Source organism: Gracilinanus agilis, chromosome 1, assembly GCF_016433145.1.
Source record: "Gracilinanus agilis isolate LMUSP501 chromosome 1, AgileGrace, whole genome shotgun sequence".
Classification (NCBI taxonomy): Eukaryota; Metazoa; Chordata; class Mammalia; order Didelphimorphia; family Didelphidae; genus Gracilinanus; species Gracilinanus agilis.
Window position 1 is genome coordinate 598,811,347 of NC_058130.1, and position 15,524 is coordinate 598,826,870.

The 15,524-nt window shown below is 37.5% G+C and overlaps 1 protein-coding gene across 2 annotated transcripts in view; it reads right to left on the reverse strand.

The window, feature by feature from the left end:
* CAP2 (cyclase associated actin cytoskeleton regulatory protein 2) overlaps positions 1–15,524 on the reverse strand; it is a 170,079-nt gene that overhangs the window by 37,525 nt on the left and 117,030 nt on the right. For both annotated transcript variants that reach the window (XM_044667564.1, XM_044667557.1), the window contains exons 5-6: positions 3,993–4,136; positions 3,535–3,620 (exon numbers count right to left, since the gene is read on the reverse strand). In XM_044667564.1, coding sequence (XP_044523499.1) covers positions 3,535–3,620; positions 3,993–4,136 — 230 coding nt within the window. The remainder of the gene's footprint in view (positions 1–3,534; positions 3,621–3,992; positions 4,137–15,524) is intronic.

Genomic DNA, 15,524 nt, shown 5'->3' on the forward strand with positions numbered 1-15,524 from the left:
TTCTGGTTTTACTGGAAGCGAGGTGAATGGCTTCTTTTGGCAGCTACTCCACAGGGCTTATAATAGATTTGCCCTTGATGTTACCAGAAATACACTTTCCAGCCAAATTCTGACATTTATGGACCAGCCCCAGATTTTTTTTTTTTTTTGTAGCATCAGAACACTAACTCTGACAGAGGAGGAAGCCTCAGCCCCTCAGCACTATGGCTCACATGCCAGCTGGTGAGAGGTATTGCTGTTCATTCCCCCAAAAACAGAGGAAAGAAGCAAAGCTCAGGAAGGGACTGGGTGGGAGAAGGATTTACCAATGGAAAAATAAAACATTTCAAGTTGGTATGTAGGAAAAATAAGGAAGGCTGAGTGATGCCAAGCATTCTTTTTATGTTCACCTAGGATAAGCTTAGTCACTCTCTCTGAACTGATGCTAAATGTGACTTAAGTAACTTGACTTTGTGTGTGTGTGTGTGTGTGTGTGTGTGTGTGTGTGTGTGTGTGTGTGTGTGGTGTGTTTGTGTATATGTGTAACAACAGATATTTTTTATTTCCAACAATTACTAACAGGGAGGTGACCTTTCAGCAATTATTGCTTTCATGTTTTAAAAAGGAGAATGACTTGCAATCCCACTGCCAACAAGTAATCCATGTTATAATGTGTATGACATCTAAGACATGAGAGACAATTTGGACTCAGTTTATCTGGGTAAATTGCCACTAATTACTCCAAACTCCCTGGATGAGTGGTTATGTTACCAAGAGAGAAAGGGAAGTGTGAATGACGGTAGGGAATAATTGTTCCTGTCTCACAAAGACCCGTCTCTGCTGAGAATGATGAAGATGCCCTTTCTGTCCGAGTTATCCCAGAGCTCAGGATGAGTTTGACATTGGTATTTAGCTACATACCATGATGTTTAATCAAAATGGGTCTATTCTCTGTAACAATGCTGATGATACAGACACAATTTTAAATAAGTAAAAAGCAAAGATAAATAATATGGAGTATGTAAATTCTACTATATACTCATATATTATTGATCATTATTGATCATATCTATTTCATTTTCACTTAAATAGTAATTTATTTAATTGTATAATATGCCTTTTTCCCCTTATTCTCCCTTTTAGATCTATGCTCATAAGGCCCAAGTGGGATCTTAATAATTCAATCCCTCTAAGATTTGGGGCAAAAATGATAGCGTAACTCTTCTCAAGAGAAGCTTCCTTTTGTTCATAAACTTTAGGACTTTCTACCAGGAGCTTCAAGCTCTCTGCTCTTGAGATTGCAGCCCTGGGAAGGCAGCCTTGCCCCTTGAGTTCTCCACAGGTTGTACCATCTCATCTGCCTAGTTGTATAGAGTGCAAGAAGCTATTTTATTTAAGTATAAAGAATCATAGGGAAAATTCTAGATGCAAGGAGGCAAACTATAACTATATAGCCTAATTAGAGATTATAGTTTTGTTCAGCTTAGAGGAGATATCCTAATCTCATAGATTTCCTGAAGTTTTGATTTTTCTAGTCTAGTTCATCCTTAGTTCTATACCAGTCCAAGTGAGGACCCTTTTAAACTCCTGGATACTGAGAATGTAAGATCTTTGGCTGATTCCTTTTATTATAACTCGTTGTGCTTAGACCGAATTGGAACTCTAGGCCTAGGGATGACAGGAACATTACTTCTGAACTGTTCTCAAAGGTAACTGGATTGTGGAAGATTTCACAAAGATGGGCGAGTAGGTGGCTCATTGGATTGAGAGCCCAGAGATGAAAAGTCCTGGGTTCATATCTGGCCTCAGACACTTGCTACCCGTGTCCATGGGCAAGTCATTTAACCCCAATTGCCTACCCACTGTATAGCTCTTCTGTCTTAGACTCCATACTTAGTACTGATTCTAAGATGGAAGGTAAGGATTAAAAAAAAAAGACTTCTTGAAAAGCTGGATGATAATCTTAAAGGGATAACAGAAAGGAAATTCCTATTCAGGTTGTACCAGGTGATCCCCGAAGGCCTTCCAAATTCTGAGATTTGTGATTTTATAATTAGAGAAGGACAAATGTTTCAATTAAAAAAAAAAGGGAAATGGGCAGAGTTCAAAATATTGGTCAGAAAGATTGATTTTTTAAAAAAAATACTGTCAAAATTTTAGAATGTTATTAAGGATCTGGTTTGTGAGTATTTAAAAAGGGAAGAAGTAATCATTAAGAGGCAATATGGTTTCATCAAGAATTTTTTGACCGAGTTATTAGTTACTGAGATGTTTCTGGCTCTTCGTGCCCATGGGCTTTTCTTAGCAAATATACTCAAGTGGTTTGCCTTTTCTTTCTCCAGATCATATATAGGTAAAGAAACTGAGGCAAACAGTTAAGTAACTTGGCAAGGGTCACATAGCCAATAAATAATTGCTGGAGATCAGATCTGAATTCAGGTCTTTCTGACTGAAGGCCCAGGATTCTATAAATTGTACCACCTAGTTGCCACTGATAGATGAGGGTAATGACATAAATAAAGTTTACCTAGATTTCAACCAAGCACTTAACAAAGCCTTTCTTTTGGACAAGACAAAAAAAATTTGGGCAAGAAGACAGTATAGTTAGCTTGATTCAGAATTATTTGGTGCCATCTTGGAGAGAGGTGATAAGAGCCCCAAATCTCTGAATAAGACAATATTGCACATTTTTGTTGTTGACTTGGATGAAGGCATAGATAAGTAGCTCATCAAAATTTTAGATAACACCAATCTGACAGGGATCACTAACATGTTAGATGGTAGAAAGGATGCCAAAATATTTTGATGGACTAAAAAAATGGGTTGAATCTAATGGGATGGCATTTAATGTGGATACATGTAATGGATACATAAATGAATAAATACAAATTATTTGTTTAACACAAGTTAAAATCAACTGTATTAGCTACATTGCGGAGGAAGACACTATTAGACAATAGCTCCTGGGGAGAATATGAGAAAAATTTTTTTGGTGGACTTGAAACTCAATATAATTTGATAGTAAGTTGATGTGGCAGCCCTCAAAGCTTCTGAGAACACTTCTAAATCTGAGATAATGTGATTCCTCATCTTGACTAACTGAAACCAGGGCTTCTCTCTCATTTGCCATTTTTTTTTATGACATAGCTTTATTTCTTTGTTTCTTCTTTCCTAACTCACCCAAAATAACGGGCCTTGGTTTCCTCATATATAAAATATGGTTTATAATGCTAGCATTACCAACTTCTTGTAACCCTTGTGATAAAAATCTTTTTTGAATCTTAAAATACTTGCTGAAGTATGGTCTATTTTTATAAAAATGGGGAAAACACAAAATGTACACACAACTGGTGAAATTGTTCATCACAAAAAGAATAAAACAAGTAACATTTTAAATATTTGGATATTTGTTTCATTTCCAATTTTTTTCTATATATACATAAATTGAATTTCAAAGATTTTAGAAAGAAATAATGGGGTCTAATAAACAATAGTAGCATGTTTACTTTTACATGATCAACTCTACAGTAAGGATAATTAAATAAGGCAACATACCTGTGCTTGTAGTCCTTTAAGACCCTGTTAGTATAAAATGTAGCAGCATCATTCATCTCCTTGACATAAGGACCTGGTTTGGGGGACTAAGAACAGCACCATCACCCCAGCATAGAAGAAAAAAAAATAACCAAGCAAGAAAATGGTTCAGAGAAAAAAAGACAAGCAGTGGAGACAGTGATACTTTAAAGTTATTAAGAAAAAAATAAGTGTATTAAGGCTAGTGAGGGTGAATTGGTAGGGTGCATAGAATACTTTAAGCAGAATAAGCAAAAGACTATTTGGTGTAGGCTGAAAAGAAAGAAGAAAATGCCCCCACTAGCATCAGACTAAAGAGGAAGAAAAAGGAAGACGGACTTTATATCTTTTTACATGGATAAATCTTAATTGTGATTTCAATTACCAAAAGGGTGTCAAGGTGAGGAATGCCCAAATGACGGTCTAGAGTCTAGACTTACCACTGCTATCCACCCTAGTGCTGGGATGCTTTCACTCACGGCTGAAAGATGATTAAACATTTGACTTCCCCGATTTCTCTCTCTGAAAGTTTGTATTTCTTGAATCTTTTCCGATATTGGTTTGAGAAGTGCAGCCACATCATTCTGCAAAATAGTCAAATATGAAATATGGTTATTGAACACATAACAGAAACAAAGATGTTCTACTATCCATGTTGGCCTAATCTTTAGCTGCCAAGATTTCCCATTTATCTCATGGTCTAAAGTAAATATATATGAAGTTTCCAGAACAGAATGGCCCCCCCCCATTACAACTTCCAAATATTCATCTTCTGAATTTTAAAAATTTTACATCTTTTTCCAGGTTAAGAATATTATTTTCTAAGATATCATGAAATTCAACAGCATCAAAACTCTTCTGTGTAGTCAAATGCACATAATAAAACAAAACACCAAGAAAAAAGAGCTCTTATAACACTTTGCAAATATAATCTCATTTGAAGGTCCTGTGAAGTAAGTAGTTCAAAAATTATTATTCTGCTTTACAGATGAAGAAACCAAACCTTAGTACAGAGAAATGACTTGTCCCTGGATTACATAGGTTTGGCCAGGGCACAACTGACTAGAATCCAGATTTTTTTTTCATATCACATCAATGTGCTTTCCATCATACCACATAGCCTCTTTTCAGAACAACTTTAACTGTCCTGAAAATGTCAATGAGTAACTCAAACCTAAAATTGTTTTTCTTCTAGCTGTAATGATCTAGTTCTGTGTTGGTGAATCTATGGCATGTGTGCCAGAGGGGCAATCAGAGCACTCTCTGTGAGCATGTGAGCCATTGTCCTGGTACAGAGTTCACCAAAATTGTTACTAGAGATCCAGAGGGATACAGGCTGGGCTGCTCCACTCCCCCTCTCCACGGGTGCCTAAGGACATTTCTCACATCACCCACCCCTCTAAAAGGTTTGTCATCACTGATCTAGTTTGTCTTTTCAAAATAATACAAATTCACTTCATAACTGCCAATCTTTAATGTCCCTGGATGCTGTGTAAACTTGGTCTATAATTATTAGTCATGGTGACTTCTGCTGAACCAATCACCTGACATGGCATTACTATAATAGCCACCATAGAAATGTTGGCTTATTTCAAAATTTCTCTCTTGCATTCTCTCCTCTGCTTCCTTCTAAATGAAATACAATGCCCTCCTGCCACCAACTCATTTCCCCTTTGTGATGCGCTGATTACTTCTGAAGACCTGAGCAACCAAAGAGATGTGTGATACATTTAATGAAAATGTATTTACTGAAAGTAAAAGTGATGTCCTTTGCTTAAAATCTGCTTGCTTTGCAGTCACTCTCATCAAGCCTTCTTAGACTCTATTTAAAAAATTATCATTACTAGAACCCTGCTGATAGGAATGAAAAGGAAGGAAAGGAGAAGTTATCTTCAGCTGCAAAAGTTGCCAAAATTCATAGGTATCTGAGAAACATTCCTTGGAATTCTTCTTCCTTATGAACCATAAAAGTCTGCAAAAATGGAAGCTCTTAACTCACTGTAGGCAGAGTCTCTCCTATCTGTCAGTCAGTCAGTCAGCATTTATTAAAGCTATGTATTATTTGTATTGTTATATACACATGTGTATATATATTATTAAGCTATGTATTTATTATGCTACATTTATTCAACTATGTGGCAGGATGCAAAGTGGCATAGTGGATAGATGCCAGGTCTAGAGTCAGGAAGACTGACACAAATCAAACAGTTCAAATCTGGCCTTAGATATTTACTACTTATGTGACCCTGGGCAAGCCACTAAACTCTGTTTGATCTCAGTTTCCTCATCTGTAAATGATCTGGAAAAGGAAATGGCAAAGGATTCCTGTATCTTTGCTAAGAAAATCCTAAATAGGGTCATAAAGAGTGAGACACAACTAAACAATAACAACTATGTTCCAGGTGCTATGTGAAGAGATAAAGTCAAAGAAAATCTCTGACCCCCAAGGAGCTTACAGTCTAATGGGGGAGACAACATGCAAACAGTTATGCAAAATGAGATATATACAGGATAAATTTAAGATAATTAGCAGAGGGAAGGACCTAGAATTAAGGATAGGGGTAGAGTCAGGAAAGACTTTTTGTAGATGAGTCTTTTTCTGAGCCTCAAAAGAAGCCAAGGAAGCAGCCTCCAACATTCTGTGATTCTATATTTGGTCAGTCACTAATAATCTCTTCCATTTCATTTTGCCCCAATAGATCAAGGGAAAGAATTTTTTTTTTGCGTGGGATCTAAGAAATGCAGTGACCTTGGGGTCTTAAGGTCAAACCAAGACCTTGTAGAAATCTCGGAAGCCATCTAGCCCAATTCCCTCATTTCATAGTGGAAGAAACTGGGACCTATGGAGGTTAAATGACTTACCTAGGGTCAAAACGGTAGTAAGTATTAGGGGTGGGATTTGAATCTATGATGTCAAAGTCAATGATTTTCCCACTGTACTATGCTGTTTTCTAGGGGAAGAATTCCCCAGAATGAGAAGATTTCTTGATTTTGTACAGGCTGTTATAAATCAGGCTTAAAAAGCCATCTTGGAATCAGTGTTAAAAAAGCAAACATTTCCTTCTACTGAAAACAGGGAAAGTAATCCAAATGATCAGGGATCTCTCACAATCTCGTCCCAAAGGCACCAGATCTTAGTCTGTGAATGCCACATCAGAGTCCCTAGCTGTAAAAATCTATAAAACCATAACAGTCGTCATGTCTTCATGTAGGGACCCTTTGAGAAAAGCCAGGAGAGCTATATTCTTGCTGATTGTTGGCCTATTGCCCTCAGAGAAAAAAACCAGAAACTATGTATTTATAATATTAGATAGATTTATTAAGTTGATTCTTGTTTATTCCCAGCTTCCCATGAACAAACCATAAAGTTTGAGAAGACAGAATTTTGGAATTTTATATCAGTTATCTGATTAAGACATCATAAAGATTGAGAAAGTCTGCTCCTGCCTCAGTTTGGCAATTGCGTGCAGAAATCAGAGCTGTCTTTTTTTTTTTTTCCTGCCTTAAACATGTAAGGCTGTAAGGACTCAGTGCCATAGCTAAGAGTCTGCTCTCTAATAAATAGCAAAGCTTTTATTCTGTGCCAACAGTTTTCTTCGACAATTTAAAATGGGTTTACATTCTCCAGCTCTTCTAGAACTTTCACAGCGGGGATGCAAAACAGAGAATGTTGTTAGCATTATGGGTACTTTTCTTTTTAAATAACGTTTCACAAAGGGCTAAAGGGAGAGTATGCTGATAAAAAGACACTTTCACCTATTTAAGTGTTAAGCACACAGTAGGTACTTAATGAATATTCACTGAATTGAATTTAAATAAAACTTTTCCCTAAGAAGAAAGGAGGGTCAGTCACTTAACAGGTGTCAAGGATTTCTTTATTTAGTTTCTGAGGCATCTTTCCTTATTTGGTTTACAATCCAAGCACTCATTGGTTATGAATTCTGGAATGACCCTGTGCAGCACTGGTCTTCAAAGTCTCTGTAGGCTTCTGTACTTCTGTAGAATCAATCAATCAATAAGTATTAAGTACCCAGACACTTTGCTAGGTGCTGGGGATCCTAAAACAAAAATGTAGCTGTTGCTGCCTGTATGGAGCTAACATTTTACTGGGAGGAAGGCATCCTAAGCACTAACATGCATGCATGCAAAATATGAACAACATAAATACTAGGTTGGTTTGCAAGGGTGGGGTACTATCAGCTAGGAAAAATCCAGAAAGGCTCCATGTAGGAGGTAGAATTTGAGCTGAATTTTGAAAAAACCCAATAGATTCTAAGAGAATGAAGTGAGAAGAGAGAATAGTCCAGATATGGAGGACAGGTAGTATACAGTCACCTGCATCTATATATAGAAAATGAATTGTCACCTATAACAAATAGCAAGAAAGTCAGTATGGGCCACAGAATAAAGGAAGGGGAGTAAGATGTAACAAGGTGGGACAAATAAGTTAGGACCAGGTTATGAAGAGTTCTGAAACCCAAGTGGAGGATATTTTATTTTATTCTAAAAGTAACAGGGAGCCACTGAAGTTTACTGACATGGGGATTCAAATGGTCAGACCTAAACTTTTTTTTTTCCATTTTTTTTTAAACCCTTAACTTCTGTGTTCTTGGCTCCTAGGTGGAAGAGTGGTAAGGGTGGGCAATGGGGGTCAAGTGACTTGCCCAGGGTCACACAGCTGGGAAGTGTCTGCGGCTGCAGACCTAAACTTTCAAAAAATCATTATAGAGTTTGGGGAGAGATGGGAAAGAGAGATCAATTAGGAGTTTGTTGCGGTGGACCATGTGAAAGATGACAAGGGCCTGAATTAGTATAGTGGCTGTGTGAGTAGGGGAAGGGAACATTTTTGAGTGACTTTGTAAGGGTGGAAATGGCAAGATTAGGCAACTGATTGAATCTGTGGAGGAGGGAAAGTCTGAGTTGAAGCTAACTTGAAGCCTGTAAACTTGGGTGACTGGAAGAATGGTATCACTGTCAACAGAAATAGGGAAGTATGGAAGAGGGATGAGTTTTCAAGGAAAGATAATGATTTCTATTTTGGACTGAAGGCATTTAAAATATCTAATGGGCCAACAATGAGCAATACACTTTATTCTCTATCCAACAGCAACTTCCAAAAAAATGTTTCTGAGAGATATATTAGGCCCATAGAACATCACTTTTATTTCAAACAGTATTCCAAGACTTAGAGGTCTTTGTGACCTTAACTTCTACTTTAGAACTGAAAAACTGATATGTATTATCATTCTCATCTCAGCTTAGTCCCATGAGTAATTGGATTGTTTTATAGAAAGAACTAAAGCTAACGATTAACCTTATCAAGCTACAGCAAAGAGTTTACCTGGGGAATGGGGGTGGAAATCACACCATGTTCTTTGTGAGCTCAAAAATCTTCAAACAGGAACAAATTGTGGTATATGAATATGACAAAATTGTTATTTGTCATTCATTTTGAAGAGGACCAATGACATCATGGGGTGATGTCTTGACTTGAGCAGGAATTGGATTTAAGTAAGGGAGAGCTGCACAAAGTCATCAGCCTCACTTTCTCCTCTAGCGTCTTCCAAGTCCAGTGGCAAGACAAAAGTTGAGACAACTGGTGATAGTCCAAGATACAATGGATGACTTTGGTATCTTCAAGTGTGACCAAGCTCTAAAGTGTTCATCAACACCTGTTTTAGCTACCTTCATGGCTCCTAGAACAAATTGTTATCAATTGTCTATTCTACCAGGGGAAGTTTTCACATGCATGGGACAGACATTTCCCTAATTCACCAGTGGGTTTGGGGCTTGTCAATTACCCTCAATCTGGTTTAGCTGGCTGGCTGAGATGGTTTTTACTGGAGTGTGGTCATTGCAATGCTACAGTTTCTTGGAGCCAGAGGCAAATGCTAAATGAAAGAGAGATACCAAAGGTGAATGAGCAGCCCTGAAAAGAGCTCAAATGATAGAAAATGAGGAAAGAGATGATTTTAAAGAGAACTGGAAAGACCTGTATTAATTAATATAGAGTGTAGTAAGAACATCTAAAAGAACAATTTATACTCATGTTGATATAACAAAAATGAATATTTTGAAGGCTTTTATATACTGATGAAAAAATTAAACGAATAAAACTAGAGGAATAATTTATTCAGTAAAATCCATACTGTAAAGACAACTATGGAAGCTATAAGAATTCTGATCATAAATGATTTCAGAATAACAATGACAAAGCATACTATTCACTTCCTATCAGAGAGATGTTGAATTTAGGATAAAGAATAAAAGGCTTTTTTTTTTCTGGATATGTCAATAAAGGAATTTGTTTTGCTTGATTACATAGTATTTGCTACAAAGAATTTGCTTTTCTTTTACAATGGAGTAGGAGGAAAGGAGATAGAATAGACTTCTGTTAAGTAAAAAAAAATTCAAAAGGAGAGATTTTTTTTTCCATCAAAAAAGAAAAAGATCTCACAGCCAGAACAGACAGAAAGAAACTGTAGGCAGGCATGCACTGCATAAAGTTGCCCAGGCCAAGGAAGTTTTTAATACTATTAATGTATTCTAACCAAGTCCCCACCTATTGCTACAAAAAATTTCCATAACATTCACAACTAGTCTTCAAGACTAGTCCAGGCCATATTCTTTGCTGAATCCCCTTCAGGCTTCTTCCGGTTCTCCTTGTGCTGGGATCTCTCACAATCGGTGTTCTAGTTCCCATTCTTCTCTCAAGAACACCTATACTTAAGAGTACTCCAAGAACTCTGCTCAGTTTAGCCCTATCCCAAAGATGGAGTATTTAGAAAGTCCCATTTGCTTCACTGAGGCACTTGCCAATGACCATTTTTTTCTTCCCTTTCTTCCATGCTGTGACAGCATACCCCATTTATAACATTGTTTCTATGGAACTAAGTGTCCCCTGTAATATTCTGCCTAAAGTTGTGCTTTTGTTTAGCCAATTAAAGAGGACAAAGGAGTATGCTTTTATGTCAATGAGGAGTATTACCACAGATAAAAATAACGTCTATTAATTCCGGCAGCAGAAATCCTCACTTCATTTTGCAGCAGATAGAAAATAGATTAATCTGTAATGATATCTAAAAGAAGAAACGTATCTTTATAGTAATTGATATTAAAATAACTTAGAAATGGTAGAACATATCCTTCAAATTTATATGAAAGGAGAACACTTCAAAGAGATAAATCCAAGGAGCTTAGTTAAAAAAATACCCAAACCCCCAAACTTTGATTGTCTTGGGCACATGGTATGAAAAAGAACTATCACTGAATAAGAGACTCAGTAGTTTAAGAATAATCTAAGAATCCTGGCATAGAAGCTCCAACTACATTGCCATTATGTCTCTATTGTAGGAAATATATGTAAGGTAATGGGTTCACCAGGGATATTATAAATTAACTAAGGGGTTTGTGGGAACACACTCTGGGATTTAAGAGAGACTAAAACTGAACATTGAAGACTTGTACAGCTAAGTCACTCCCAACTGAAAAATAACAGCCAACTGTCACTCTGGCCAGAGGCCTTAAATTCAACAGACAAGGTTACAGGATGAAACTGGGTTTAATTAGGAACAACAAAAGTAGGGATAGGAATGTCTACTCTAAAACCTTAACACCTAATAACAAAACCCACATGGACAGGGAAGGACTTATTCTACTACACTAATCTAAGTGATCTAAACTAACAGGGCCCAAGGAGCTGTAAATGGAGTCTCTGGGTTTCTGCCTCAAACCTGGAACCTGCCAGGCTTGAGTACAGCTAGGGCTTTTGTGGCTTTGGGATTCTCACTGCAATCCACTGATGATCTCTGGATGCCAGGAGCTAAAGTTGTCTCAGGTACCAAGTAGAGAAGGTTTTGCTTGAAGCACTGTCCACCAGTTCTCAAACTTCTCCTTGTCCCTTGGCTCTGTAGATTTGTCCTTTTGCTAGATGCCACACTCAGGATCCCAGAGGAAAAACCAGGAAGCAGGGTGTCCTTTGCTCTGAGGTCTCCCAGGCTGGCAACAGTTTTTGCCCACCACTAATGGAGTCCTCACTCAAGGCCAAGTCCCTTCTTCCTCCTCCTTCATTCCAACCTGGAATTCCAAGCTCCAGCTCCTTCCTGCTATGTATTTCCTAATCAATACCTAATCAATACCTAATCTAATCTTCCTCACACTATCCATAATTTATTTGGTTTTCAACTAAACGCAACTGCCATGTAAGAAATACCAAATGAATCTCTTTTTATCTTTTTCTATCATTTGAAAAGAATTACTATTTAAAAATAATCCTATGGATATATAAACTTCCTGGTTAAGATGGCAGCAGAGTAAAAAGCAGCTGCTTAACCTCTCCTAACCGAAACATACTGGACTCCTCAAGAAGACATAAAAACAAATCCAGAGGAACAAAGGGACCCCACAAAAGGGCGCAGCATTGGAGGTACGTGGAATCAGGGCATTTCCATGCTATAAAGGGGTGAAACAGCTCTCACTAAAACATGAGCTGAGCAACCCCCTCCCCCACCCCACACCACCTACAGTGCCAAAGCCAGTACATAAGAGTTAGAGCAAGTTTGGGGCATGGATTAATTCCTTGGCAGCTACCTAGGGTCACCAGGGCCTGCTCCTGGGAGCAACAAGACTCAAGACCCCAAGAGGCTAAAGAATGCGCGTGGCCTTTGATGGTACTGGCTAAGAGACAGAAGGGAGGATCAGTGGAATAGACTTGAGGTAAGTGACATCAGCAAGACAGTGTATGATAAACCCAAAGAGCCCAACTTTTGGGACAAAAATCCACTATTTGACAAAAACTGCTAGGAAATTTGGAAAACAATACGGGAGAGAATAGGTTTAGATCAATATCTCCAAGATAAATTCAGAATGGGTGAATGACTTGAATATAAAGAGGGAAACTATAAATAAGTTAAGTGAACATAGAGTAGTTTACTTGTCAGATCTCTGGGAAAGGAAAGATTTTAAAACCAAGCAAGAGTTAGAGAAAATTACAAAATGTAAAATAAATGATTTTGATTATATCAAACTAAAAAGCTTTTATACAAACAAAAATAATGTAGCCCAAATCAGAAGGGAAACAACAAATTGGGAAAAAATCTTTATAACAAAAAACTCTGACAGGGTCTAATTACTCAAATATACAAGGAGTTAAACCAATTGTATAAAAAAACCAAGCCATTCCCCAATTGATAAATGGGTAAGAGCCATGAATAGGCAATTTTCAGATAAAGAAATCAAAAGTATCAATAAGCACATGAGAAAGTGTTCTAAATCTCTAATAATTAGAGAAATGCAAATCAAAACTACTCTGAGGTATCACCTCACACCTAGATGATTGGCTAAAATGAAAGAAGGGGAGAGTAATGAATGCTGGAGGGGATGTGGCAAAACTGGGACATTAATGCATTGTTGGTGGAGTTGTGAAATGATCCAACCATTCTGGCTGGCAATTTGGAACTATGCTCAAAGGGCTATAAACGAATGCCTGCCCTTTGATCCAGCCATACCATTTTTGGGTTTGTACCCCAAAGATATCATAGATAAACAGAATTGTATGAAAATATTTATAGCCGCGCTTTTTGTGGTGGCAAAAAACTGGAAAATGAGGGTATGTCCTTCAATTGGGGAATGGCTGAACAAATTGTGGTATATGCTGGTGATGGAATACTATTGTGCTAAAAGGAATAATAAACTGGAGGAGTTCCAGGTGAACTGGAAAGACCTCCAGGAACTGATGCAGAGTGAAAGGAGCAGAGCCAGAAGAACATTGTACACAGAGACTGATATACTATGGTAAAATCGAATGTAAGGACTTCTGTACCAGCAACAATGCAATGACACAGGACAGCTCTGAGGGATTTATGGTAAAGAACACAACCCACATTCAGAGGAAGGACTGCAGGAGAGGAAACATATAAGAAAAACAACTGCTTGAACATATGGATTGAGGCAGACATGATTGGGGATGTAGACTCGAAACTACCACATCAATGCAACTATCAACAATTTGGAAATAGGTCTTGATCGATGACACATGTCAAAACCAGTGGAAATACACATCTGCCATGGGAGAGGAGGAAGTCGAGGGGGTGAAGGGGAAAATAAGAACATGAATTATGTAACCATGTTAACTTAAAAAAATAAGTATTAATAAATGTTAAAAAATAAAAATAAAATAAAAATAACCCTATGTTCATCATTGGTACTACTTTTCAGTAAACTGTAAGGAGCAATAATATTTCTTTGGTGTATACAGCTATCTGCATGTAGTCTCTCTCATTAGGTCATGAACTCTTTTGAGATGAGGGGCTGATTTTTTCCTTTTTTAAAATTCAAAAATATTTTATTTTCCCAATTAAATGTAATAATAATTTTCAAAAGATGTTTTTCCAAAATTATAAGATCCAAACCATCTCCCTCCCTTTCTTTCTTCCTTCCACTCAAAGACAGAAAGCAACTTAATCTGGGCCATATGTGTATTATCATGTAAAGCACTTCCATATTAGTTATTGTTGTAAGAGCACATTCCTATAAAACCCAAACTCCCAAATAAAACTGTAAATACAGTGATGTGAAAGATAGAATGCTTTGACCTGCATCCATCTGATTCCAACAGTCCTTTCTCTGGGGGTGGATAGCACTCCCTATCACAAGTTCTTCAGGATTGCCCCAGATCATTGCATTGCTGAGAGCGGCCAAGTTTTCACAATTGATTATCATACAATATTGCTGTTACTGTGTCCATGGATCAGTTTCTGTAGATCTTTCAGCTTTTTCTGAAATCATCTTGCTTATCATTTCTCATAGCACAAAATAGTATTCCATCACCAACATATACTACAATTTGTTTAGCCATTCCTCAATTGATGGACACCCCCTCAATTTCCAATTCTTTTTAGCCTTTCTTTTTATCCTCAGAGCTTAGCACCATGCTTGGCACATAGTACTATTGTACTAATAAATAATAAATGTATTAATAAATACTTGTATCAGGTATCAAGTTTAAAAGCTGTGGGGGTTTTGTCCAAAGTTGAAAATCACTTACATTTTACTAATATATACATACAACCACCTCATGAAATGTTGATTCTTATTACTCTCCACTAAGAAGGTAGAAGAAAATTTATTTTGAAATGACTTAGAGGTAATTCTAGATATGAACAAGAGCAATAATGCATTTATATGCTTGTTTGTTGTAGATTTTCCCATTGATGCCTGGGTCCTGAACACTGGACAAGCGAAAGGCATGTGGACTGCTAATCACTCAGTACTCCATCTTTCCTAATATGACCACGTTCAGCTTAAAACTGACAATCAATTATTACTTGTCACTGATTAATTTGAGTCCCAACAAACTGAATAGAAATAGGTCTCTCATTCCTTCCAAATCTGGAATGCTGTTTTGGTCATTCAAAACTCAAGATCATAATTAAGCAAACAATTTAAATTCAATAGAAGCATGGTAAAATCAAAATCATTGCACACATGTATCAAAGAAAGAACCACCCATTCACTTCTCAAGGCATAAAAATCCATCTCAGGTTGGAGTCTAATTCCTCCCTCTTTAGTCTCCCATCTGCAACATAGGCACGTGAAACACGATGTTTAAACTCACAAGTTTCATAACAGATACTTAGAATGATTCCTGGAGTGTTCAGAATTGTCTTGTTTTTAGATCATTGACAAACATGAAAGCATGAACATTGCCTCCAGAGTCCCCTGGGTACACTCTGGAACAGTAGGGTAGCAGGGAAATAGCCTTTCCTTTGCTCTGGCTTTAATTGTACCCCTAGTCTCACAGTAGCTTCCAGAGTCTAGAAACAGCCCCTCCATGGCCCTTCTCAGCCTGGGGAAAGTTGCAGGAGACAGTCATAGTTTGCAGTAATACTGATCATCATTTCTCTCTCTCTCTCTCTCTCTCTCTCTCTCTCTCTCTCTCTCTCTCTCTCTCTCTCTCTCTCTCTCTCTCTCTC